Raw genomic sequence first — 24921 nt, forward strand, 5'->3', positions numbered from 1 at the left:
TAGTTGGTGTAGCGAATGCCAAAGTGAACCGCATAGTAGAGCCACCTAAAACTTCTGATGTCTGACTTGCACCATTTGTCAGAAGAAAGTAAGTGTAATAGACTGAGAGGAAGTGATTGCGGTTATACTGCGATTCTCGCAATATATTACTTGGTGTATGAATGACAATAAAACCTTATGAAAAAGCTCTTTTTGAATGCTGACATATAAGCACAGTGATAAAGCCCAAAGATACCATAAAAAAACATTTTTATAATTGTGAGTAGGTTCCGAATAGAAATAAGTAAGAATCCCGATTCTTCTGAAAAAACATCATGACAGACTAGTAGCTGGCAGAAGATAATAGAACTCAACTGTACATTATTATTACATTACTTAATAAAACTACTTTAAAGACAGTCTATTGCAGACCTGGGCAAATTAAGGCCAGGGGGCCACATGCGGCCCGTTAAGCTTTTCAATCTGGCCTGCCGGACATTCCCAAATATTTTTTTTAGATCTTTAAGATGGAAAGTGTAGCTGCCATTATGATGTGCAGTGATGTTTTCAAATTACCATAAGTCTCGAACTATACAACATATTTCAATGGTTGGAATCCGCGCTTTTGCATGATATTTTAGTGACTAGTGTTGTCCTGATACCAATATTATTTTGATTCTTTTCGGTACTTTTCGATACTTTTCTAAAAAAAAAGGGGACCAGAAAAAATTGCATTATTGGCTTTATTTTAACAAAAAAATCTTAGGGTGTGGCTGGTGGTGTGGGTGGGGAGCGTTTCCACAGAGTGTTTCCAGAGCGGCCAGCCTGAAATGTGGGTGTCAGGGACAGACGTGGAAGGAGATTCTTACAAGAAAATTGTAAAGCTTAGTGATATATCACACATATATCAGATTGTAGATGTTTTTTGTTTTTTTACCCTTCACGTTCATATTTCGCTGTGTTTGTTGCATTTTTGTTGCATTTGGCTTGATTGTAAAATATGTCGATTGAGAGGGGGTGTGACGTTCATATGTTCTCAATATTCAGGGTTTTATCGTTCATAGAAAAAATAAAAATTCCATTCAGTTTTTAAGGTGGTCTGTCATAAAATTTTTAGCATTCAATCAGGCTTCAGTGTGAGGTTTTGTATTAGTTTTCCTAAAAATAGATATACCGGCCCCCAGACACATTTCTTTCTCTAAATTTGGCCCCTGAGTCAAAATAATTGCCCAGGCCTGGTCTATTGTATTGTTTGTGATATAATTTGTTATCTAGAAGTCTGTTTTTCTTATATTTAAAAGCATGTGACATTTTAAAAGAGTGGTGTTTTAATTTATTAAAATGGTAAATGTTGATTTGACCTTAACTCATAAGCCGAGGTACCAGTACATGTACAGTGTAAGCGCAGCGATAAAGCCCAAAGATGCCCTAAAAAAAACAACCTTCTATCACTTTGAATAGGTTCCGAATCGTAATAAGTCAGAATCCTGATTCTTCTGACAAAACATCACGAAAACATTGTTCGAGGTTTGCCTGTGGCCGACTTGGTGAAGCACCCTTCTGAAAATTGTGCAGAGGAAGTCGATAAAAGGTTTCAATAATGTGAGTCAAGGGCGGTACAATCATTTCTAAACGACATTTAAACATGAGAATATTAAGAAGCTGTTGGTGCCTTTGATGGACTAGCTTGCAGAAGATAATAGAACTCAACTCTCCAGGGCAAATGCTGTACATTATTATTACATTACTTAATAAAACTACTGTAATTGTTTGTAGGACAGTCTATTGTATTGTTTGTGATATGATTTGTTATCTATAAGTCCGTTTTTCATATTTAAAAGCATGTTACATTTTAAAAGAGTGGTGTTTTAATTCATTTAAATGGCAAATGTTGATTTGACCTTAACTCGTAAACCGAGGTACCACTACATGTATAAAGTTAAGTAAAAGTACCACCGATAGTCACACACACACTACGTGTGGTGAAACTACTCTCTGCATTTGACCCATCCCCTGGTCCCACCCCCTGGGAGGTGAGGGGAGCAGTGAGCAGAAGTGGTGGCCGCGCTCGGGATTTAACCCCCAATTCCAATCCTTGATGCTGAGTGCCAAGCAGGGAGGTAACGGGTCCCATTTTTATAGTCTTTGGTATGACTCGGTTGGGCTTTGAACTCCCGACCTACCGATCTCAGGGCGGACAATGTAACCACAAGGCCACTGAGCAGAATTAAGATTCCGAGGGGCTTAGAAGTCAGTGCTAACCCTTGTCAGATTCACTTATTAAGGCGATGTGTGCTAAATACTCATCTATTTAGCTTCTGCCTTCCACACTACAATCTGTGTCATAAAAAGGTCTTCCAGCTGTATTGTCCTCTGTTGAATACTGTACTTTTTAGAGTATCATCTCAAAGGAATTATTATGATTTATGCTACTTTAAGATTACATTTTAGTTGAGTCAGGTTGAGGCAAAAAGAAACATGAGTGCAAAAGCTTTTCAGGACCAGTATCACATACTGTGGTCGTAGTCTCCGATCATCCTCCGCGTGTTGGACGCAAGAAAGATGTCGTTGGGTCGTGGGCAGTCATAGTGGCAGGAGCAAGTCTTTATAAACATCATTTTTTTCTTAAAGACGTCTCCCTCCGGGCATCGGAACTTCACCTCGGCAGTGATGGTGATGTGTGGTGAGCAGCATCGGTTGTCCGTACAAACACCGCAGAACTTTGGTTTGTATGTTCTGGTGGTGTAGCATCCTGACAGTTCGAACCGCATCCCTGTTTGTGTCTTCGGTGTGCGCACACATTTTTTACCCCTCTGTGGAAGAGACAATTATCATCTCATTAAACAATAATCAAACCCAATGGGAAATCAAGATTGTATCAGTCGGCATCCTAGTGACAGCAGACATTGGACAGTAAGTGATGTTTTATCATGTTTGTTGGCTCTCATAAAGTCTGCAGTGAGTAGTAAACAGTGATGTTTAAAAGCGAACGTCTTGATGCATTTTTTAAATGAATGTGCCATGTATGCTTAAAATGAGACAAATACGTAAATATTACATTTTAAACCTTATTGAAGGTGTTTACGTGCTTTAAGAGCTTTTATAGGCAGAATAGAGCGACTCCCATAGGCTCCATTGGAAGCAGACTTTTGATCACATTAGTTTTTGTCTTACATAAGGATTGGGAATGATAGGCAACATTCCAAAAAAGTGCAGTTCTCCTCTCAAAAGGGGTCATATTATGCAAAACCCCGAAGAAAAGTTAATGCCTGTTGGCACCTGTTTTTGAGTGTTTGGGATCTGCATCACTCCCAAAAATATAATCCAAACCACGGAGGCGTATACATATTTATAAAACAATTTTGCCTTAATCCAAATAACAGTTATTCTAACAACTAATGTTTCATTTAATGTATTTATGTAAGTTCTTTTTATTTTACATAGAAATATCGAGTTAAACATTATTACAGTAGGACATAGCAACAATAAAACATCTAATACAATTCTGAATTCTCATTTCCTTGATTCTGATTCGACTGTACGGTGTTAATGTAACTAATGAAATAAGTACATACATACACACTCATGGTACATAGATACACACGTCCATTCACTGTACAACCACATATAAATAGGTTGTCTGCGTCAGCGCTTATAATAACAATATCACTAAAGTTCAAGTCACAAAATGTAAATGGAGTTTTGATGGCAGTTTTTGGATGGTTATTTATTGAGTTTTATGGGCGGAATAGAGCACCTCCCAATGGCTCCTTTGTAAGCTGACTTTTTTTTTTACAAGTTAGAATGCATAAAAAATGTACATTCGTCATCATGTCTTTCATAATGATTGTAAAACGTAGGGCAAAATTCCAAAAAAAAGTGCAGTTCCCCTTTACATACACTCATGCATTCAATCACGTTTCATCAAACATATTAACGTTGTTCCCCTAGGGGAAACTGGGTAAAACACGGCACACTGACAAAGCTTAACCTATTGTAACTATAACAATCTACAAGGTTAATATAGTTGGCTTCTCTTACTTCCCGTCCATTTATCTGCTTTCTTCTGTAATTTAAGTTATCATTACATGTATGTATTGTTGCATTTGAAATAATTGTTTTGTTGATATTAGAGGTAATTATTGTTATTATTCAGTAGTAGTGCTATTTGTATTAGTATTTGTATTGCTCAATTTGTAGTGCAATAACGTTCATTGTCATTTCTGTGTTATAATATTTACTTCACTAATTGCTTCTTATTTGTACATATCGTATTTGCGGATGCTGATCTGTTGTTGTTGTCGTCGTGCGGGACCGGTACGTTTCAGAGGCTGTATAGTACCGAAATTATTCGTTAGTATCGCGGTACTATACTAATACCGGTATACCGTACAACCCTAACACAAACATACATTAATTTATTGTTATCTTGTTTATGGTCAAAGATGAGCTGAAGCCTATTCCACCAAAGTGCTTGAGAAAACCTGAGAAGGTACAATGCACCTTCCACTCTAAAAGGTTAAAGTCAAGATTTGATCACAGAAACTTTGTAAAAAGAAAACAAAAAAATGGCAAACCTTAATTTCTTTCTCCTGCTGGCTGTTGCAGGTTCTGATTATACATATTCTGGTCTGTCTTTCCAGCTGACAGCGATGGTTATCGTTGGTGATGCGGGATGACACCCCCATGCCACATGTGGCAGAGCACTCACTCCACTCCGTTGTTTGGACTATACAGTTATCTCTGGGACTCTCCGTTTCTAGCGCAGGAAGGGACACTTCAGTGATGCCTGAAATGGGCTGTAAGGAGGGTAGAGGATGGACCTGAGAAGGCTCTGCAATGACACAGGATGTTTTATTTTTAGAAAATCTTTTTTTATCAAATATATAATCAAATGCACAAGGTCACACTGTATTTGGCTAATGCAATCTGTACTATAGAAGAGATAACATTTACAAATGCATCTTGTTCTCATATAGTATGTGTTGTGCATTAATGATTAAACATAAATTATTCAGAAAACAAATTTGTGTTAAACAAATATGGATATACATTTTAATCATTCTAATCCTAATATAGTCTGGATAATAATCCACATTTTGAAATCAAATGAGTGATTGAGTTGTAATACATGCTGCTTTTGTGTATGATGTTATAAACATGACACAGATAGAACTGACCGCCCATCACTGACTGGTAGTGGTAGTCTTGTGGCGTATGGTCACACACCCACTCTTCACAGCACTTTCCTGGAATTTGGATGGAGCGAGGGTATGGACAATCAGGGGAGGGCACCCGGACCTTACTGGGACATGTGGCCACGCAACCAATCTCGCCGTTCATGCATACGCATTGGTGTTTACAGCTGGGTTGGAAGGACTCTCCACTGTGGTAGATGACGCCACCCAGATCACATGGTTGACCATCTTGAGCTGTGGGCAAACAGATAGAAACCATTGATAATTGATCATTCGCAATACTCTTAATGAAGGCAGTGGCCATTGTAGATCTCAACCAGTAAAGCGTCTACTAAAGGATGCACATATCATTTAAGTACCGTCTTAAAACTCATTTATATACCCTACCCTTTATATAGACCCATTTGTTAGATTACTTGATCTGCCCTCTCTCTTTTCTGCTCTGCCCCTCCTCTCCTACATGGAGAAGTTTTTAGGTGGCCATGGATCAGTTTCCACAGAGGAAGTGCTAGCTGTTCCAAGTCTGGACCCGTGATGGACCAATCCTCTGTGCATCAGTTGGTGATGTCTCTGCGCTGCTGACTTGTCTACGTGCAAGAGAATCCCCTGCTGGCCTCACCATGGTCTGGACTCTCACATTATTAACTGTATACCCTCGGCATCCAATGCACCGGTCACCTGGAGGGGGGTCCCCACATCTGCTGTGCCTTTTAAGGTTTCACATTGTTCCCATTGGATTGAGTTCTTTCTTTCCCTGATGTGGGATCAGATCAGAGGATGTCATTGTGGTTTGTACATCCCTTTGAGACAGGGTATAGCACAAAGTATAACATTTGCACTTCTGCACGCAATCTTGCATTTAAAAATGTGCAATCCAACTATCATTGACTAGATCACCATGTCAAGCTGCTATTGAAGTCTTTTTTGTTTCTTGCCTTTGCCTTGTACGATTTCATCATAGTGTACCTAGAGATTTGTAGGTTACCTTGCAATGCCACAATAACAGGAACTCACGTACAATACACCTCGGGCTGTTGTCGTTTCACTTGAATAAAAAATGCATGCACAACACCGAATTAGAATCTTTTTTGTGAACGAGATTAAGTGGGTGACTCTGACGAAGTCTATGAGCATAAATTTGTTTGAATTCCCTGAGAATATTTCTAATGCGTAATTTTGTATGACATAACAAATGACAAATGTAATAATGATATAAAAAACCTAAAAAAGAAGAAATGATCAGGTCCGCACATTGTTCCCAAACAGATGCTTCAACACTTTGTTTACTGGAAATTAGGGGAGGTATCTCAGTGTTGGAGAGAAGCCACTATGATTCCGATCTTAAAATGTGGCAAAAACATGAAAAGGGCCCCAAACTACCACCCTACCAGTTTTACCCGGTTTCCTTCTAGCACCATTGAATGCATTATCAACCTGCTCCTCTAGCATGATTTTGATACAGACATCATCATCATTACCCCTGAGTAAGCTGACTTCTCACAGTACAGAAGTGCAGAAACCAAACAACCCATCTCTCACAACTTATAGGGGATACTTTCCAGGATCTACGTTTTCTCGTCTTTTTTGTTTATATGATATTGTAGCAGAGCCTGCCAGAGGAGTCCATGTTGCGCTTTAAGCAGATGAATTGGTGGCCTGTTGCAGTATGGAAACACTAACTTAGATTGAAGTTCAGCAAATGTATCTGGGTGTTAGTTTTGACAAAATAATGACCTGGAAGTAATACATCACAAAAAGGCAGAAGGAAAAGTCAGAGGGTGACTAAAGATCATGCAGAGTCTTGCAGGAACTAAATGGCACACAAAAGAAACCATCCTCAAGACATTTCAGCAGGGTTCAGTATGTCCATACCTTAAATATCTGTGCAACTCTTGGATCACAGCGCCATGAAACAATCAATTGAAAAGATGGCGAAAATCCCTTCACTCAACAAGAGAACTGTGCAAAAGGCAATGCTAAAGGCCGACAAACTTATGTGCACTCAAGATCGCGTCAATAATAAAGACCGCAGATACTGTTTTCAGGTAGGCTCAAGAGATCAGTATTTGCTGCTGAAACAGAGCCCTAAACAGAAAACATTTGGCAGAACTCCCAAAACAGGTCCAATCACTTCTCCCTTGACAATCTTCCCGAAGAGGAAGGAAAATACATTTAATGGTCTGTACCACCACCACATTACAACAAACTATGAACAAATGTACACCACCAAAAAAACAAGGGAGCACAGTGCCTGTTAAAAATTGTACAAGGACTAGGTAGGCCAATAGCTGTGCAGCCTGGCAGCAGACAGGGCTGTCTGATCTCATGTCAGCTATACAGCCTGGCTATTGAACCTATTTTTTTGCACACACAGAAAAAGACTGGCAAGTCCAGTCGTACCAGGAACAACCCTGAATCCCCACCATCCACCTAAGATCACTGCATAAGCAGATGACATTCCTATATTACCAAATCTGTGTTATATGTGTTTTATGTTGCACCATTGCACCAAGAAAAATTCCTAGTTTGTGAACCCGTTCTCAAACAATAGGAATAAAAACTATTCTGATTCTGATTCTGATTCTGATACTACAGGATGACAACAAGATGTCTGCTCCTTGAAAAGTCTACATCTGCCAAAGTAAACTTGGCAAAGAACAAGGCACTGTTGGTTGGTGAGTAGGCAAATAAGTCTGTGCCCACTCTCCCAGGGGTCTTGAATGGGGAAAAAGAAGGGCTTAAATTTTCAGGCATTGTTTCGGGGAAGGGTTCTTTTCAATCAATCAATCAATGTTTATTTATATAGCCCTAAATCACAAGTGTCTCAAAGGGCTGTACAAGCCACAACGACATCCTCGGTACAGAGCCCACATACGGGCAAGGAAAACTCACCCCAGTGGGACGTCAATGTGAATGACTATGAGAAACCTTGGAGAGGACCGCATATGTGGGTTACCCCCCCCCCCCCCCCCCCCCCCTCTAGGGGAGACCAAAAGCAATGGATGTCGAGTGGGTCTGACATAATATTGTGAAAGTCCAGTCCACAGCGGATCCAACACATCAGCGAAAGTCCAGTCCATAGTGGGGCCAGCAGAAACCATCCCGAGCGGAGACGGGTCAGCAGCGTAGAGATGTCCCCAACCGATGCACAGGCTAGCGGTCCACCCCGGGTCCCGACTCTGGACAACCAGCACTTCATCCGTGGCCACCGGACCTGTGCAACTCCCCCTCCATAAGGGAGAGGGGAGCAGAGGAGAGAAGAAAAGAAAAGAAAAGAAACGGCAGATCAACTGGTCTAAAAAGGGAGTCTATTTAAAGGCTAGAGTATACAAATGAGTTTTAAGATGGGACTTAAATGCTTCTACTGAGGTAGCATCTCTAACTTTTACCGGGAGGGCATTCCATAGTATTGGAACCCGAATAGAAAACGCTCTGTTGCCCGCAGACTTTTTTTGGGCTCTGGGAATCACTAATAAGCCGGAGTTCTTTGAACGCAGATTTCTTGTCGGGACATATGGTACAATACAATCGGCAAGATAGGCAGGAGCTTGACCGTGTAGTATTTTATACGTAAGTAATAAAACCTTAAAGTCGCATCTTAAGTGCACAGAAAGCCAGTGCAAGTGAGCCAGTATAGGCGTAATATGATCAAACTTTCTTGTTTTTGTCAAAAGTCTAGCAGCCGCATTTTGTACCAACTGTAATCTTTTAATGCTAGACATAGGGAGGCCCGAAAATAATACGTTACAGTAATCGAGACGAGATGTAACGAACGCATGGATAATGATCTCATCGTCGCTTGTGGACAAAATGGAACGGATTTTAGCGATATTACGGAGATGAAAGAAGGCCGTTTTAGTAACACTCTTAATGTGTGACTCAAACGAGAGAGTTGGGTCGAAGATAATACCCAGATTCTTTACCGAGTCGCCTTGTGTAATTGTTTGGTTGTCAAATGTTAAGGTGGTATTATTAAATAGATGTTGGTGTTGAGCAGGACCGATAATCAGCATTTCCGTTTTCTTAGCGTTGAGTTGCAAAAAGTTAGCGGACATCCATTGTTTAATTTCATTAAGACACGCCTCCAGCTGACTACAATCCGGCGTGTTGGTCAGCTTTAGAGGCATGTAGAGTTGAGTGTCATCAGCATAACAGTGAAAGCTAACACCGTATTTGCGTATGATGTCACCTAGCGGCAGCATGTAAATACTAAAGAGTGCAGGGCCAAGAACCGAACCCTGGGGAACTCTGCACGTTACCTTAACATAGTCCGAGGTCACATTGTTATGGGAGACACACTGCATCCTGTCAGTGAGATAAGAGTTAAACCAAGACAAGGCTAAGTCTGACATCCCAATACGCGTTTTGTTACACTCTAATAAAATATTATGATCAACAGTATCGAAAGCGGCGCTAAGATCAAGAAGCAGCAACATAGATGACGCATCAGAATCCATCGTTAGCAATAGATCATTAGTCATTTTTGCGAGGGCTGTCTCCGTAGAGTGATTTGCCCTGAAACCGGATTGAAAAGGTTCACAGAGATTGTTAGACGCTAAGTGTTCATTTAGCTGCTGTGCAACAATTTTTTCGAGGATTTTCGAGATAAACGGAAGGTGGGACACCGGCCGGTAGTTTGCCAAGAGATCAGGATCGAGGTTAGGTCTTTTGAGTAGAGGATGAATAACCGCTTTTTTGAATGCTAGGGGAACAGTGCCAGAGGAAAGTGATAAGTTTATAATATTTAAGACTGATGGACCTAATAATACAAAAAGTTCCTTAATAAGTTTCCCAGGAATTGGGTCAAGTAAACATGTTGTTTGTTTTGTCCCATTTACACATTTTAACAATTTCTCCAATGATATTTCATCAAAGAGAGAGAAACTATTTTGGAGGGCAGTGTCCGTCGTATATACAGTCGTTTCTGTGTTAATAGAACCCAGTTGTAGCTGAGATGCATTGTCTTTAATCTCTTTTCTAATGACTTCAATTTTCTTATTAAAGAAATTCATAAAGTCATCTGCTGAGTGGGTGGAGCTACTGGGAGGAGTCCCTTGTTGGGTTAGCGATGCTACTGTACTAAACAAAAATTTAGGATCATTTTTGTTGAGGTGGATGACATTTGAGTAATATTTAGCTTTAGCTGAGGTAAGCATGCGTTTATAAGTTATTAAACTATCACTCCAAGCTTGATGGAAAACCTCAAGTTTAGTCGCACGCCATTTGCGTTCCAGCTTTCTACATGATAATTTATGGACTTTAGTTTCTTCTGTAAACCATGGGGTACGCCTTTTAGGGGCCCTTTTTCGCTTTAGTGGTGCTACACTATCAATGGTGTCGCGCAGGCCGTCGTTAAAGTTGTTAGTGAGGTTATCAATAGAGCCGACATAATTTGGGAATGGTGCCATTACCGAAGGCAGTAGGTCAGCAAGAGTCGTCGTTGTGGCAGCATTAATGTTGCGGCTGCTATAGTAGTTATTATTATTATTAATAGTTTGTTGACAATGAGTCAGAACTTCGAATTTTATAAAATTTTATAAGGTAATGATCGGACATTACTTTAGTGTACGGGAGATGCATGTTTCAGTGAAAAGAACTGGAAATGGTGGCTGACCTCACCTGTCTTATAGGGGTAGAGTTTTGGTTATCAATAACTTGGTCGTCTCGACTCTCTGGCAGAAACTCACTGTCCTAACTCCACCTGTAGCCCTGGTCATGACTATTCAGAAAACCATCTTGGACTTATTTTGGTCAGGACAGCACTGGATCCGCTCCGCTGTCCTGCACTTACCGGTCAAAGAGGGAGGACAGGGGCTGGTGGACATCCAAGCAAAGATGGCTTTCTTTCGTCTTTGTAAAGCTGGCATGACACTGCACGGCAATGCCAGGACTTTGCAAAAAAGACCTGGCAGACTGGGCTACAATCGGCAGCTCTTTTTGACAACACCCCATAAACTAGATCTATCAGGACAAACACCATTTAACTCCTTGGTATTGAAGGCCTACGAGCTACTGAGCTTCTTGAGGGTCAACGAAACCGTTCCATCTCTCTGGCTGATGGAGGAACCGCCGTTCTTAACAGCCTTATAAACAGCAACACGTTAGACTCTGCAGGGTTAAAGAGCAGACTGAGGGACTCAAGCTACACGAAATTCGTAGTCCCTGCCTGAACAAGAGTGGGAGTGTCTCTTCAAGCAAAATCCTCAACAGAGTGAAAACAGAGGTCTGTGACTCCCCAACCACCAATGAGAGAATATGGTGAACACTGGGAGGAGGGTTGTGTGTATGGTTTTTGCCTCACTGGCCATTACACGAGCAGTGGGGGAGTGGAAGGAGGAAAGAGGTCAGTTGCGCATGCTTACAATCCCTCCCCTTAACAAAAGTAATGGAGATGGTGTGGTGTTCACGCCGTGAACACAGACTTTATAATCTACTCTGCAATAGTGTTGCCCCGACACCAATTTTGGTACCGGTACCAAAATAATTTTGATGTTTTTCGGTACTTGTCATGTACTTCTCTAAATAAAGGGGACCACAAAAAATTGCATTATTGTTTTTATTTTAACAACAAATCGTACGGAACATTAAACATATGTTTCTTATTGCAAGTTTGTCCTTAAATAAAATAGTGAACATACAAGACAACTTCTCTTTTATTAGTAAGTACACAAACAAAGGCTCCTAATTTAGCTGCTGACGTATGCTGTCAGAATAATTGTATCTAAGTTATCACAAAACTTTGTGTTGCCATGAGCTCCCGGCGAGAAGACAAAAGCTTTTCTTTGATCCTACCAAGAAAAAGGCTTGTAAAACTCCACTGTGTAGGATGGGAAGCAACATGAAGGTGTTCTGTTTCTTTGATGTGTTGTAATCCACAGAAAGATTTTGTCTTGACCCGAGAAATACAAAGCGGAAAGGAAACAGGACCAGACTCCCCTCCAGGTGACCTTTTCTTTGAACTGTTTTACGACCGTTTCTTTGAACTGTTTTGTAATCAAAGGCGATGGCTGTTTACGACCCCCGTCCCTTTAGAAACAGCTGTTGCCATGTAATCAGGGAAAGTCCAAATAAAAGAGGAGGCGTACAATCTTTCGTCAGAGCCTGGTGACACTGTCCAAGGGTACAGGTGTACGCGTTTCTCCTCAAGTGAGCCAAATTTAATTCTGTCTCTGTTTAATTCCTTGCTTCTTGTCTTGTTTAATAGTTGTCATCAGTGTTTGAACCTGAAATATGCAGTAACATATTGTATTATTTAGTCAAAATTATTATGGACAAGTGGTATAAAATGTATTATTAATCTACTTGTTTATTTACCCTTAATATCTGCATACTTTCTCTTTCAACATGTTCTATCTACACTTCTGTTAAAATGTAATAATCACTTATTATTCTGTTGTTTGATACTTGACATTAGTTTGGGATGATAACACAAATTTGGGTATCAATTTGATACCAAGTCGTTACAGGATCATACATTGGTCATATTCAAAGTCCTCATGTGTCCAGGGACATATTTCCTGAGTTTATAAACATAATATAAATTTTTTTTAAACGATAGAAGATGTTGTGACGCCAAAAAAATATCGACGTAATCATAGTAGTATCGACTAGATATGTGCCTGTACTTGATATCATTACAGTGGATGTTAGGTGTAGATCCACCCATGGCGTTTGTTTACATTTTGACGCCGGCGAGCTACAGTGTGTAGTGAAACATGTTTAGCTATTCCTCGTCCTGCAGGGATGACACTTGTAAGAAACGTACTTTATTTGTCGCTATGGAGGCGAGGATTAGTGATTTAGAAGAAGCTAAAACACTGCCGACTGGGGCTGGACTTTAGCCGCTAGCTAGCTAGCCATGTCTTAAAGCACCTCTTCCTGAGGGCGTTTCAGAGTTATAACTTCACCTTTATCGTTAGTTTTTAAGCCAAAATGCGTTCGCTCTCCCTTTTCTGTCTACACACTGTGTCTGCTTGTAAGTACTCCGTGATTCTACTTTTTCTCTACCATGTCACAATTCATGAAGCAATGACTTGCGAGTCTTCGGCGTTCCCCATAGACATGAAGAGTTTTGGTATCATGAATATTAAACTGCTTCAATATCTACGAGCATCGGCCCTGACCTGTGTTGGAGGCAATTATCGGGACAAATTCAATTTTGTATGTGTAGTAAATTATTGTGTGCTGAGAACCCCTAAAGCTCTGGTCCTAGAATTGATCCCGAGCATTTGGTAACTTCTGATTGCAGCTGTAGATGAATATATAGAGTGTGTTACCCATGCAGATGCCAGTGTCAGTGTCACTCAGCAGTGCGTAGTCACAGTAGAGCTCCTTGTGGTGGTCACAGGGCTCCAACGAGGTGCAGGGCTCGCCAAACTGCCTGGCACACACTTTACAGCAACCACATCCATCCAGCACCAAGCTGGTTCCTACTGGGCAGGGAGGGTGGTCTGCAGGGCAGGCACAAGGTTGGGGGCAATCCTGGGCCACTGTCTGCAACAAACACAACTAATGTCAGATTTAGCTGTATAAAAGGGGAAAAAAAGTATGAACCGGAAAAGCACTTGGAGAGAGCAGACATCCTCCTGGCCCTTTCAATCAATGTTAAAGAATGCTTTAAAAAAGAAAAATCCTGAATTTATGGTAAATCGGGTCACTCAACAGACGGACAGACAAAAACTCCCCAGCGAATCAAAGGATATACACTACCGTTCAAAAGTTTGGGGTCACATTGAAATGTCCCTATTTTTGAAGGAAAAGCACTGTACTTTTCAATGAAGATAACTTTAAACTAGTCTTAACTTTAAAGAAATACACTCTATACATTGCTAATGTGGTAAATGACTATTCTAGCTGCAAATGTCTGGTTTTTGGTGCAATATCTACATAGGTGTATAGAGGCCCATTTCCAGCAACTATCACTCCAGTGTTCTAATGGTACAATGTGTTTGCTCATTGGCTCAAAAGGCTAATTGATGATTAGAAAACCCTTGTGCAATCATGTTCAGACATCTGAAAACAGTTTAGCTCGTTACAGAAGCTACAGAACTGACCTTCCTTTGAGCAGATTGAGTTTCTGGAGCATCACATTTGTGGGGTCAATTAAACGCTCAAAATAGCCAGAAAAAGAGAACTTTCATCTGAAACTCGACAGTCTATTCTTGTTCTTAGAAATGAAGGCTATTCCACAAAATTGTTTGGGTGACCCCAAACTTTTGAACGGTAGTGTATAACATTTCCAAATGTGTGCGTCTTTGTTTTGTTTGCTTCTAAACAGGCTGCGAGATGTTTGACAGTGTATTAGGAAGTGCTTTAGGAACCTGCCAGTCAGGGTTGAGGATAATCGCGGCTTGAGTGGCAAAACCTCTGAGCTTCGACGCACATTCAGCTATCTTTGACACGAATATTAGTTGCCACCTGTGTCCAGACCAGTGACTTGTGTGCAGGCTGGAAATAGTCATGTGACGGGTGCATGAGGAAATTAGGTAAGGTGTTTTTTTTCACCTGCCTGATTTATAATCCAGGGCGGGGGTATCCAAACGTTTTGACTTGGATGCGGTCGGTTTATATACATACATACATACACATAGGCGCCGATCTACATTTCTGCCAGTGGGTGCTCGGACGGGCGGTAAATCTGACGCTACTTTTCTGAGCATGTGCGGTTTTTGCCTGGTGGTGAGAAAGAATTTGCCATCAATCCCACGTGGGTGCTCGGCCTGAAACTACAAGGCTACATGCCCACTACACACTTGTTTTTGAACAGTAGTCATTGTCGTCTTCTACCCCCTATGTAGGTTTTTCCCGGCGTATCCTGTGTCTCTCCTGGAGATTTAATTCCGTCTTAGATTAGTCATTAAAAATATGACTTTGGTAGATTATTATTATTTATGATTACTGTTACAGTGTTTTAACAGGAAAGGTCAAACTAACTTGGCTGATCAATATATTTGTTCTGACTGTGGGTCCATGTACAATGGTGTCATGATCTGCTTCTAGTTGTCTTGTGTTTTGTCCCCCATGTGCTTCGAGCAGTTCTACTTTTCCGGGATCCTGAGTTATACAGGTCTTTTGGATTACCGTATTTTCCGGACTATAAGGCACACTTAAAATCCCTTTTTTCCCTCAAAACTTGACAGTGCGCCTTATAACCCGGTGCGCCTAATGTACGAAATAATTCTGGTTTTGCTTACCGACCTTGAAACTATTTTACTGGGTAGATGGTGTAATGATAAGTGTGACCAGTAGATGGCAGTCAAACATAAGAGATAAGTGTAGACAGCACTATGATGGCAATATGACTCAAGTAAACAACACCAACATTTTATACGTTCCATTGAAAATATAGAACATTACACACGGCGCTCAAAAATCTATCAAAATATTTTAGTACGACTTTGGTAAGCTATGAAGCCGCACCGCTTGATGTGCTTCAACATACGAGTATAATTATGGTGTGTGTATAAGGCAAGGCATATTACCTGGTGTTTTGTTTCGCAATATTATGCAAAAGCAACTTTTCTTACCTTCTGGTACCTGCTGATCTGTATTTGGGATCTGCATAAATCCTGAAAAATTGCGCGCGTCCGCCTTTGTAGTCCGTGACGACGCCGTAGTCGATAAGCTTCTTCTTTTTCTCTATCTTCTTGTTATGGGACATTCATCCTCCGCTGTTGCCATTTCTAATATAAAGTACTGTAAAGTTCTTAGTTATATCCGTCAGTAAACTCGCCATGAAAGCGCTAAAACATACCGGTGTAGTGAGTTTACATTATTCACCCAAGGAACTTTGGTTATTAGAGAGTTTCGGTCGGACGGTTTTTCACAGGACACATTTCCAGTGTTGTTGTTTCCGGATGAGGAGATGCTGCTCTGTTATTGATTTAAGTAAAGTCTGAATGTCCCGTCCTTGCACGCTACACCGCTACAACAAAGATGACGGGAAGAAGACGCTGCCGAGGGTGAGCCACGTAAATAAGACCGGCCACAAAAGGGCGCATCCGGAAGCGACTGTCAGAAAGCGGCTTGAAGATGATCTGTAAAACATAACCTATGCAACATTTTTGACCAAAGAACCACCATTACATGTTAGGTAGACCACAAGGAAGTGTTTTACATTTAGAAAAAAATAATAATAATATGACTTCTTCAACTGCGATGAGGTGGCGACTTGTCCAGGGTGTACCCTGCCTTCCGCCCGATTGTAGCTGAGATAGGCTCCAGCGCCCCCCCGCGACCCCAAAGGGAATAAGCGGTAGAAAATGGATGGATGGATGACTTCTTCAATACGCCCTATAATCCGGTGCCCCCTATATATGAAAAAAGATCAAAAATAGACCATTCATCTGCAGTGCGCCTTATTATCCGGTGCGCCCTATGGTCGGGAAAATACGGTAACCATTTTTGAGCCACATTTCAGTCCACCTCATCTTGACACCACATCTCCACCGTGCCACACGCAGGACCAACATTGCAATATTACCACATTTATGTACAACCTTACAAAGATTTTCTGCATCCGAGACCTCCTTTAACAACATCTGAGTGGTGAAAAGAGAAATGTTTTACATTCGTTTTTCTATTTGAGTCATACAGGGTTATGCAATTATTTTGCACATTTTCCGAGCTCTGTATGTTTTGCTATGATAATTAATGACAATTTCTTGTTGATTTTATTTCATATTGGTGAAATAATCAGTCAGTTATACTTCTATTTATATGATTGAAGTATATAAACTACGATTCTGTTCAATTTGCATGTAAACAAATCTAAAAAAAACAAAAGGCATTTGAATGTTTTCCTATGTTATGTGGAAAAGGTACCAATTTGGCATCAACATTGGGTAATATACAAACAAACCTGTAATAATCCGGCACTTGTGCAGTACAATGGTTTTATTTTCCTTTAGACACCATCCACTATGTGTGGCACTTTTAAATGTGTCTTCAATTATAGTGTTGTATAAATCAAATTTAAAAAAAATGTTTAAATCAATTTTACGATACCAAAATCACCAAATATGGTAGCTTTCAATGTTGAAAAGTATATATACATTCAGTATTTACCTCAACAAAGCTGACAAAGCATTAGTTTGACATCAACAGACAGTTTTACACCTGGAACATTTTTATATTTTATATAAGTAATATTTCTATTAATATTATATTACTGAAATTGTACCCAATATTGCCTAATACGATGCCTCAGCTACAGAAAAAAAATGTATTCCCAAAAAGTTTTTAAAACAGACTTTCAAAACACCTGTCATCCAAACATTAAAGTGTACTGTTGGGGTTCAACACTTGCAAATATGGCCGCTAGAGGGAGACATAAACAGCATAAAGCATAAAGGTTGGTGGCAGTTCATGCTACCCATGTTTTGACTCTGTCTATTTTAGATATACAGATAATATTGAGGAAATGTTGGGATTCCAGCTACCTACTGTATGTAGATGAATAGATTACAAGTTTAAGGTCTTTCATTTAGGATGTTTACACCGAATGACATATTATAAGTAGCTTTGACCTTACAAACTATGCCTGCAATGTTGATTATAAAAACGACTTACCGATGAGATTATGAGTAGAAGAAGGCAGAATGTGGCTAAAGTCTCCACGGACATGGTTCTTCACAAGTGGGTGTCCACTCTGTTGTGTCCAACAACCTACTGGTTTCCTGTGGAAAGGCGTCGTGTTTTGTTGAGTTGCTTGTAGCAGGCTGATGAAAAGGATGGAAGGGGGGAGAGCCAGCTTAAGTACCAGTGTCGTGGGTGTAGCCTGAGGAAGTGCACTCCATGCCACACAGCTGAGACTCGAGAAAACATTCGGATTGAAAAGTTTCACATGCTGACAAGCGGCTCCATCCTTGGCTCATGGGTGTGGCGGATAAACGGCAATGAACACAAATGTCATTTGCAGAAAGCAGTAAGAACTCGGCTCCTATTAAGATGTGGGGGCTGATGTGCTATGATGCTATGATGGGTTTTTAATATGGTTGCCAACTCCCTGAAAATAATAAATAATGGACACTTTGTTGAATTATTTTTTTCCTTTTTATTTGTATGACAGGGTTTTTATATAATCCGCAAAGGTTGAATGGAGGCCACTGGACTCCTATTTGAATAAATAAAATCACACAAAACACGCATCTCTGATCGTGACACAAACAAGTAATGCCATACTTTTTAAGACTTAGTTCTATCTGGAAGACCATACCAATGTCCTGTCAGGTCAGTCGTAGGCCTCTTGCTGTAGCTATTTGTCCAAATGTGTGTAGAATGGGACCTTGTGGGACCTTTAAAGGCCTACTGAAATGAAATTGTTTTATTTAAACGGGAATAGCAGATCCATTCTATGTGTCATACTTGATCATTTCGCGATATTGCCATATTTTTGCTGAAAGGATTTAGTAGAGAACAACGACGATAAAGGTCGCAACTTTTGGTCGCTGATAAAAAAAAAAGCCTTGCCTATACCGGAAGTAGCGTGACGTCACCAGAGGAAGGACTCTTCACATTTTCCCATTGTTTACAATGCAGCGAGAGAGATTCGGACCGAGAAAGCGAAGATTACCCCATTAATTTGAGCGAGGATGAAAGATTTGTGGATGAGGAAAGTGAGAGTGAAGGACTACAGTGCAGTGCAGGACGTATCTTTTTTCGCTCTGACCGTAACTTAGGTACAAGGGTTCATTGGATTCCACACTTTCTCCTTTTTCTATTGTGGATCACGGATTTGTATTTTAAACCACCTCGGATACTATATCCTCTTGAAAATGAGAGTCGAGAACGCGAAATGGACATTCACAGTAACTTTTATCTCCACGACAATACATCGGCGAAGCACTTTAGCTACGGAGATAACGTGATAGCATCGTGCTTAACTGCAGATAGAAACAGAAGAAATAAGCCCCTGACTGGAAGGATAGACAGAAGATCAACAATACTATTAAACCATGGACATGTAAATACACGGTTAATAATTTCCAGCTTGGCGAAGCTTAACAATGCTGTTGCTAACGACGCCATTGAAGCTAACTTAGCAACGGGACCTCACAGAGCCATGATAAAAACATTAGCGCTCCACCTACGCCAGCCAGCCCTCATCTGCTCATCAACACCCGTGCTCACCTGCGTTCCAGCGATCGACGGAAGGACGAAGGACTTCACCCGATCATCCGTGCGGTCGGCGGCTAGCGTCGGCTAGCGTTGGCTTGTGCGTCTGCTATCCAAGTCAAAGTCCTCCTGGTTGTGTTGCTACAGCCAGCCGCTAATACACCGATCCCACCTACAACTTTCTTCTTTGCAGTCTTCATTGTTCATTAAACAAATTGCAAAAGATTCACCAAAACAGATGTCCAGAATACTGTGGAATTTTGAGATGAAAACAGAGCTTTTTTGTATTGGATTCAATGGGGTACCAATACTTCCGTTTCAACGATTGACGTCACACGCATACGTCATCATACATAGACGTTTTCAACCGGAAGTTTAGCGGGAAATTTAAAATTGCACTTTATAAGTTAACCCGGTCGTATTGGCATGTGTTGCAATGTTAAGATTTCATCATTGATATATAAACTATCAGACTGCGTGGTCGGTAGTAGTGGGTTTCAGTAGGCCTTTAAACAGTTGACATGATTCTTGTTTAGGGCAGTGGTTCCCAAACTTTTTTTTAACTAAGTACCACCTCGGAAAACATTTGGCTCTCCAAGCCTCACCATAATGACCAAGATTAATATACAGTCCGAGTCCATGGTTCTGGCCCGAAAAAGTGTGGGGATCTTGCCCCAAGTTGAGGAGTTCAAGTAGCTTGGAGTCTTCTCGTTTACGAGTGAGGGAAGAGGATCGGTGCGGCGTCTGCAGTGATTTGGACCCTGTATTGGTCCGTCTTGGTGAAAAGGGAGCTAAGCCGGAAGGCAAAGCTCTCAATGTATCGTTTAATATACATTCCCATCCTCACCTATGGTCATGAGCTTTGGGTTATGACCGAAAGGACAAGATCCTGGATACAAGCGGCCAAAATGAGAGATAGGGTGAGAAGCTCTGCTGCTCCTCCACATCGAGAAGAGCCAGATGAGGTGGTCCGGGCATCTGGTCAGGATGCCCCTCGCACGCCTCCCGGACGGAAGGAGGCCTCGGTCAAGACCCAGGAGACATTGGGGGACTACGTCTCCCAGCTGGCTTAAGAACGCCTTGGGATCCCCGGGAGGAGTTAGACGAAGTTGCTGGGGAGAGGGAAATCTGGGCTTCACTGCTAAGGCTTCTGCAGAAGTATAGATGCCTCGATGGATAAAATACAGTAGCTTTGTAAGCCTCAATATGGATTAAATACAATATGCAGTATCCATTAATATTTTTGGCCATTGAAACATTACACACAGTTTGAACAGTAACACAGTGTTTGAATATTCAATTAAGTGAATATTTGGCATACCACTACACAGAGCCCAAGTACCACCGTTTGAGAGTCACTGGTTTAGAGCAAGGATTCTCCACTGCATGGTGGGTCACGACTGGACCCTTTTTCAGTGGGTCGTTGGTCTTTGGAAAACGTCCATGAATGCATCTCGTGTTTGCGTCTCTTGGCCTCTAGGCCACCATGACGTGCTTGCTTTGTTTCTGGCCAACTTTTGTAGAGCTTCAGTCAGAGGGGAAGGACATCAGAGGGATACCTAAATGCTGTCCAAGGCTCAGAAAATGGTTTGGGTGCTGCATTAGAGGGACGTTATAGAAAGAGAAGGCAATGTAAAGAGAGGTGAAGCTCAGGTGGTATTGGTTGGGGAATTTTGCCCACATTGAAGACTGCCAGGTGTAAAGAAAAAGCTGACTTGTATGTTCTATTGTGATAGGAAGATTACACCTGCCTTTCCAGGTGATCTGTCCTGTCCTGTCCTGCATGTAGAGGAAAATGAGTTCAAAAACCTAATTTTTAAATAAGGCTTTAAAGCTTTTTTAAAATAAGAGTTTAAAGCTCTCTTGTCGGCCAAATAAATGCACATCATGTCAATTGCATATATACAGTACTTCTATCGTCCATTCGTCGAGTCACAGTGGGAATTGTTTTTGGTTATACCCGAGTTCAAAGGCAGTGTTCAGATCTGCACAAACTAATCGTACAAGAGGGAAAAAACAAACCGATTAAACTGGACGAAACACAACCCAGGTTGGAAAACATTAAGTTGCTGACCTGTTCTCCACCTACGGATTACAGTTGTAAAACCCGGAAGGAATTAGCACATTTGTGTGCGCGCCGATGAAAAAACAACCTGAGGAGGAAGTTATGAATGGTTGGTTTGACTGATGAGATGGATGCATTATGTCTGATCTATTTGATTCACTAACACCTCATTGACTTGACTTTTATGAAGAAGATGCTTTGTTCCGGTTTTCTTGGATTTACTGTACCCTTTGACCTGGAGCTGTCATCTGTGATCTTTTGAAGACGTGTTGGAGTTTGTTCAGTACTGGTCTGAACACTAATGACCCATGATTTTAAAGCCTAACTCTAAACTGTATCATACAAAATAGGTGCAATTGAAAAAGTACAAGTGGAAATATTAGAACTTTTATACATTGGGCTCTATAGCAATTAACTAAATAACTCTTCCTTGAATAACATGCCGAAGGTAGTGTTGTCCCGATACCAATATTTTGGTACCGGTACTAAAATGATTTCGATACTTTTCGGTACTTTTCTAAATAAAGGGGACCACAAAACATTGCATTATTGGCTTTATTTCAACAAAAAAATCTTAGGGTACATTAAACATATGTTTCTTATTGCAAGTTTGTCCTTAAATAAAATAGTGAACATACTACACAACTTGTCTTTTATTAGTAAGTAAACAAGCAAAGGCTCCTAATTTAGTCTGCTGACGTATGCAGTAACAGTGTGTAATTTTCCATTCTATTATTTTGTCAAAATTATTAAGGACAAGTGGTAGAAAATTAATTATTAATCTACTTGTTCATTTACTGATAATATCTGTTTACTTTCTTTTTCAATATTTTCTATCTACCTGTCTGTTAAAATGTAATAATCACTTATTTTTCTGTTGTTTGATACTTTACATTAGTTTTGGATGATACCACAAATTTAGGTATCAATCCGATACCAAGTCGTTACAGGATCATACATTGGTCATATTCAAAGTCCTCATGTGTCCGGTTTATAAACATAATATACATTTTTAAAAAACGAAAGAAGATGTTATGATGCTAAAAAATATTGACGTAATCATAGTAGAATGGACTAGAAACGCTATTGTACGTGGTATCATTACAGTGGATGTTAGGTGTAGATCCACCAATGGCGTTTGTTTACATTTTGACGCCGGTGAGCTACGGTGTGAAATGAAGCATGTTTAGCTATTCCTCGTCGTCCTTTATTGTTAGTTTTTAAGCCAGAATGCGTCCGTTCTCCCTTTTCTGTCTACACACTGTGTCTGTTTGTAAGTACTCAGTGATTGTGCGCTGCCAAACATGCTCCTCTGCTCGTAAACCAGCAATGACACGACGTGACGACGACGGGGTGCGGTGGACCGGTACTTTTCAGAGGCGGTATAGTACCGAAAATGATTAATTAGTATCGCGGTACTATACTAATACCGGTATACCGTACAACCCTAGTAGAAGGATATCAAAAATAAAAGGACAGATGTGCAGGATTTATGTAAGTCTTGTTATGTGCGCATGGAGACTGCTGCTCCCCAGTAACCACACTATAACATGTTTTTGTCTCTTTTCTACCGCTACAAACATTGCATAACCCCTCTTGTACTGACTACGGACTAATAGCTGCCGTGCAAGCCATCCGACATGATGCTTGCTGAATGACGTACATCCAGCAGGCACAACATCGTGTTTGACCTGTCATAAATCAGCTCTGTTCTTTCTCACACAGGTTCGAGGTTCTCCTGTACAAACAGACCGATTGTGGTTGTCCTGCAAAAATACCAAAGCTCCTTGGACAGAATTCGACTTTCCTTAAGGTCTTTCTCCACACACACCATCTGATTGTCCATCCTCTCTTTAAGATAGTACTTTCCGTACTCTACTGCACTCATAAAATGTTATGTAATGTACTATCATGCACATGTGCTTCACTTTTGAGAAGATCCCGTGTTGAAAGTGCAATAACACATTTTGTCAGCGCTGAGCTAGACACTTGAGAAGACCATGTACACATCGTCAAATCAATAATATTGGTTGTTTCTGACCCATACTTGCCAACCCTCCCGGTTTTACCGGGAGACTCCCGTCATTCAGCGCCTCTCCCGATAACCTCCCGGCAGAAATGTTCTCCCGAAAAACTCCCGGAATTCAGCCGGAGCTGGGGGCCACGCCCCCTCCAGCTCAATGCGGACCTGAGTGGGGACAGCCTGTTCTCACGTCCGCTTTCCCACAATATAAATGCCCAATGACGTCATAACATCTACGGCTTTTAGAGAGTAGAGTGCACAACTGCGCACACAAGGAGACGAAGCAGAAGAACGAGGAAGTTACAGACATGGCGACGCCGTCGACGAGCAAGATGAAGAAATACGCGTGCAAGTTCCAAAACGAATGGAAACAAGAATTTCAGTTCATCCAGGACAGTTCGAAGGGGAAGGGGTATGTTGCCTGTACATTTTGTAGAACAGACTTCTCCATTGAACACGGTGGCCGAAATGATATACTCATTCATGAACGGAGAGCGAAGTACATGGCGGCGGCAGCGCAGCACCGTTCACAGCCCAGTATTATGGGCCACCTCGCAAAATGGAGACCCGATGGTGTAACATATGCCGAAACAAAGATGGCTATGCTGATAGCTGGAAGCAACATCCCATTCTCATTTGCGGATGTCTACAACAAATCCGTGAAGGATATGTTCCCGGATTCAGAGATCGCCCGCCAGTACGCAAATGGTGGCTGATGGTGTGACCCCAAGATGAAAAGACCGGTAGACGATGCACAGGCAAGAAGATAATTTTTATTGTGAACACCAAAATAAAGTTGCACCAGTGTGGTCAAATGCATGGGACTACAGGTGAAAAAACACAAGGCAAGGTTATGCAATGCAAAATAGCAAAAACAGCCAAATAGTGTACACACTAAAAAATGTTGGGTTAAAAAAATAACCCAATTTTAACCCAACTGCTGGTTCAGAAAAGGACGAACCCCTTATTTGAGTTATTTTAACTCAACATTTTGGGTTCCTTTTTTTTTTAAAACAACTTTTGCATTGAATTATTTGACCAAAAAGTTGAGTTATGATAACTTAATGTTGGGTTATTCCCAACCAAACTATTGGGTTGAATTATTTAACCCAACCGTTGAGTTATGGTAGGTAGGTAGGTAGGTAGGTACTGTATTTTTCGGATTATAAGTCGCTCCGGAGTATACGTCGCACCTGCCGAAAATGCACAATAAAGAAGGAAAAAAACATATATACGTCGCACTGGAGTATAAGTCGCATTTTTGGGGGAAATTTATTTGATAAAATCCAACACCAAAAATAGACATTTGAAAGGCAATTTAAAATAAATAAAGAATAGTGAACAACAGGCTGAATAAGTGTACGTTATATGACGCATAAATAACCAACTGAGAACGTGCCTGGTATGTTAACGCAACACACCATGGTAAGAGTCATTCAAATAACTATAACACATAGAACATGCTATACGTTTACCAAAAAATCTGTCACTCCCGATCGCTAAATCCGATGAAATCTTCCTCTGGTATGTCCTTTTTTCTG

General features: G+C 40.9%; 1 protein-coding gene across 1 annotated transcript; it reads right to left on the reverse strand.

The window, feature by feature from the left end:
* Positions 1–541: 541 nt before the first annotated feature.
* On the reverse strand, positions 542–17876 carry LOC133635513 (CCN family member 2-like). Its single transcript, XM_062028693.1, has 5 exons — positions 17748–17876; positions 13454–13670; positions 5160–5411; positions 4557–4813; positions 542–2792 (listed from the first exon to the last, which is right to left on the reverse strand). Exons 1-5 carry the CDS (start codon positions 17799–17801, stop codon positions 2487–2489), a joined length of 1086 nt encoding a protein of 361 aa, XP_061884677.1. The 5' UTR covers positions 17802–17876; the 3' UTR covers positions 542–2486.
* Positions 17877–24921: the final 7045 nt, after the last annotated feature.

Source organism: Entelurus aequoreus, linkage group LG20 (assembly GCF_033978785.1).
Source record: "Entelurus aequoreus isolate RoL-2023_Sb linkage group LG20, RoL_Eaeq_v1.1, whole genome shotgun sequence".
NCBI lineage: Eukaryota > Metazoa > Chordata > Actinopteri > Syngnathiformes > Syngnathidae > Entelurus > Entelurus aequoreus.

Coding starts and splice junctions, on each gene's coding strand:
- LOC133635513 (XM_062028693.1), bottom strand. CDS start 17,801: ATGTCCGTGGAGACTTTAGCCACATTCTGCCTTCTTCTACTCATAATC. Junction 5,412..13,453: donor TGACACTGGCATCTGCATGG/GTAACACACTCT, acceptor GTTTGCCCACAG/CTCAAGATGGTCAACCATGT. Junction 2,793..4,556: donor AGCAGGAGAAAGAAATTAAG/GTTTGCCATTTT, acceptor TCTCTTCCACAG/AGGGGTAAAAAATGTGTGCG.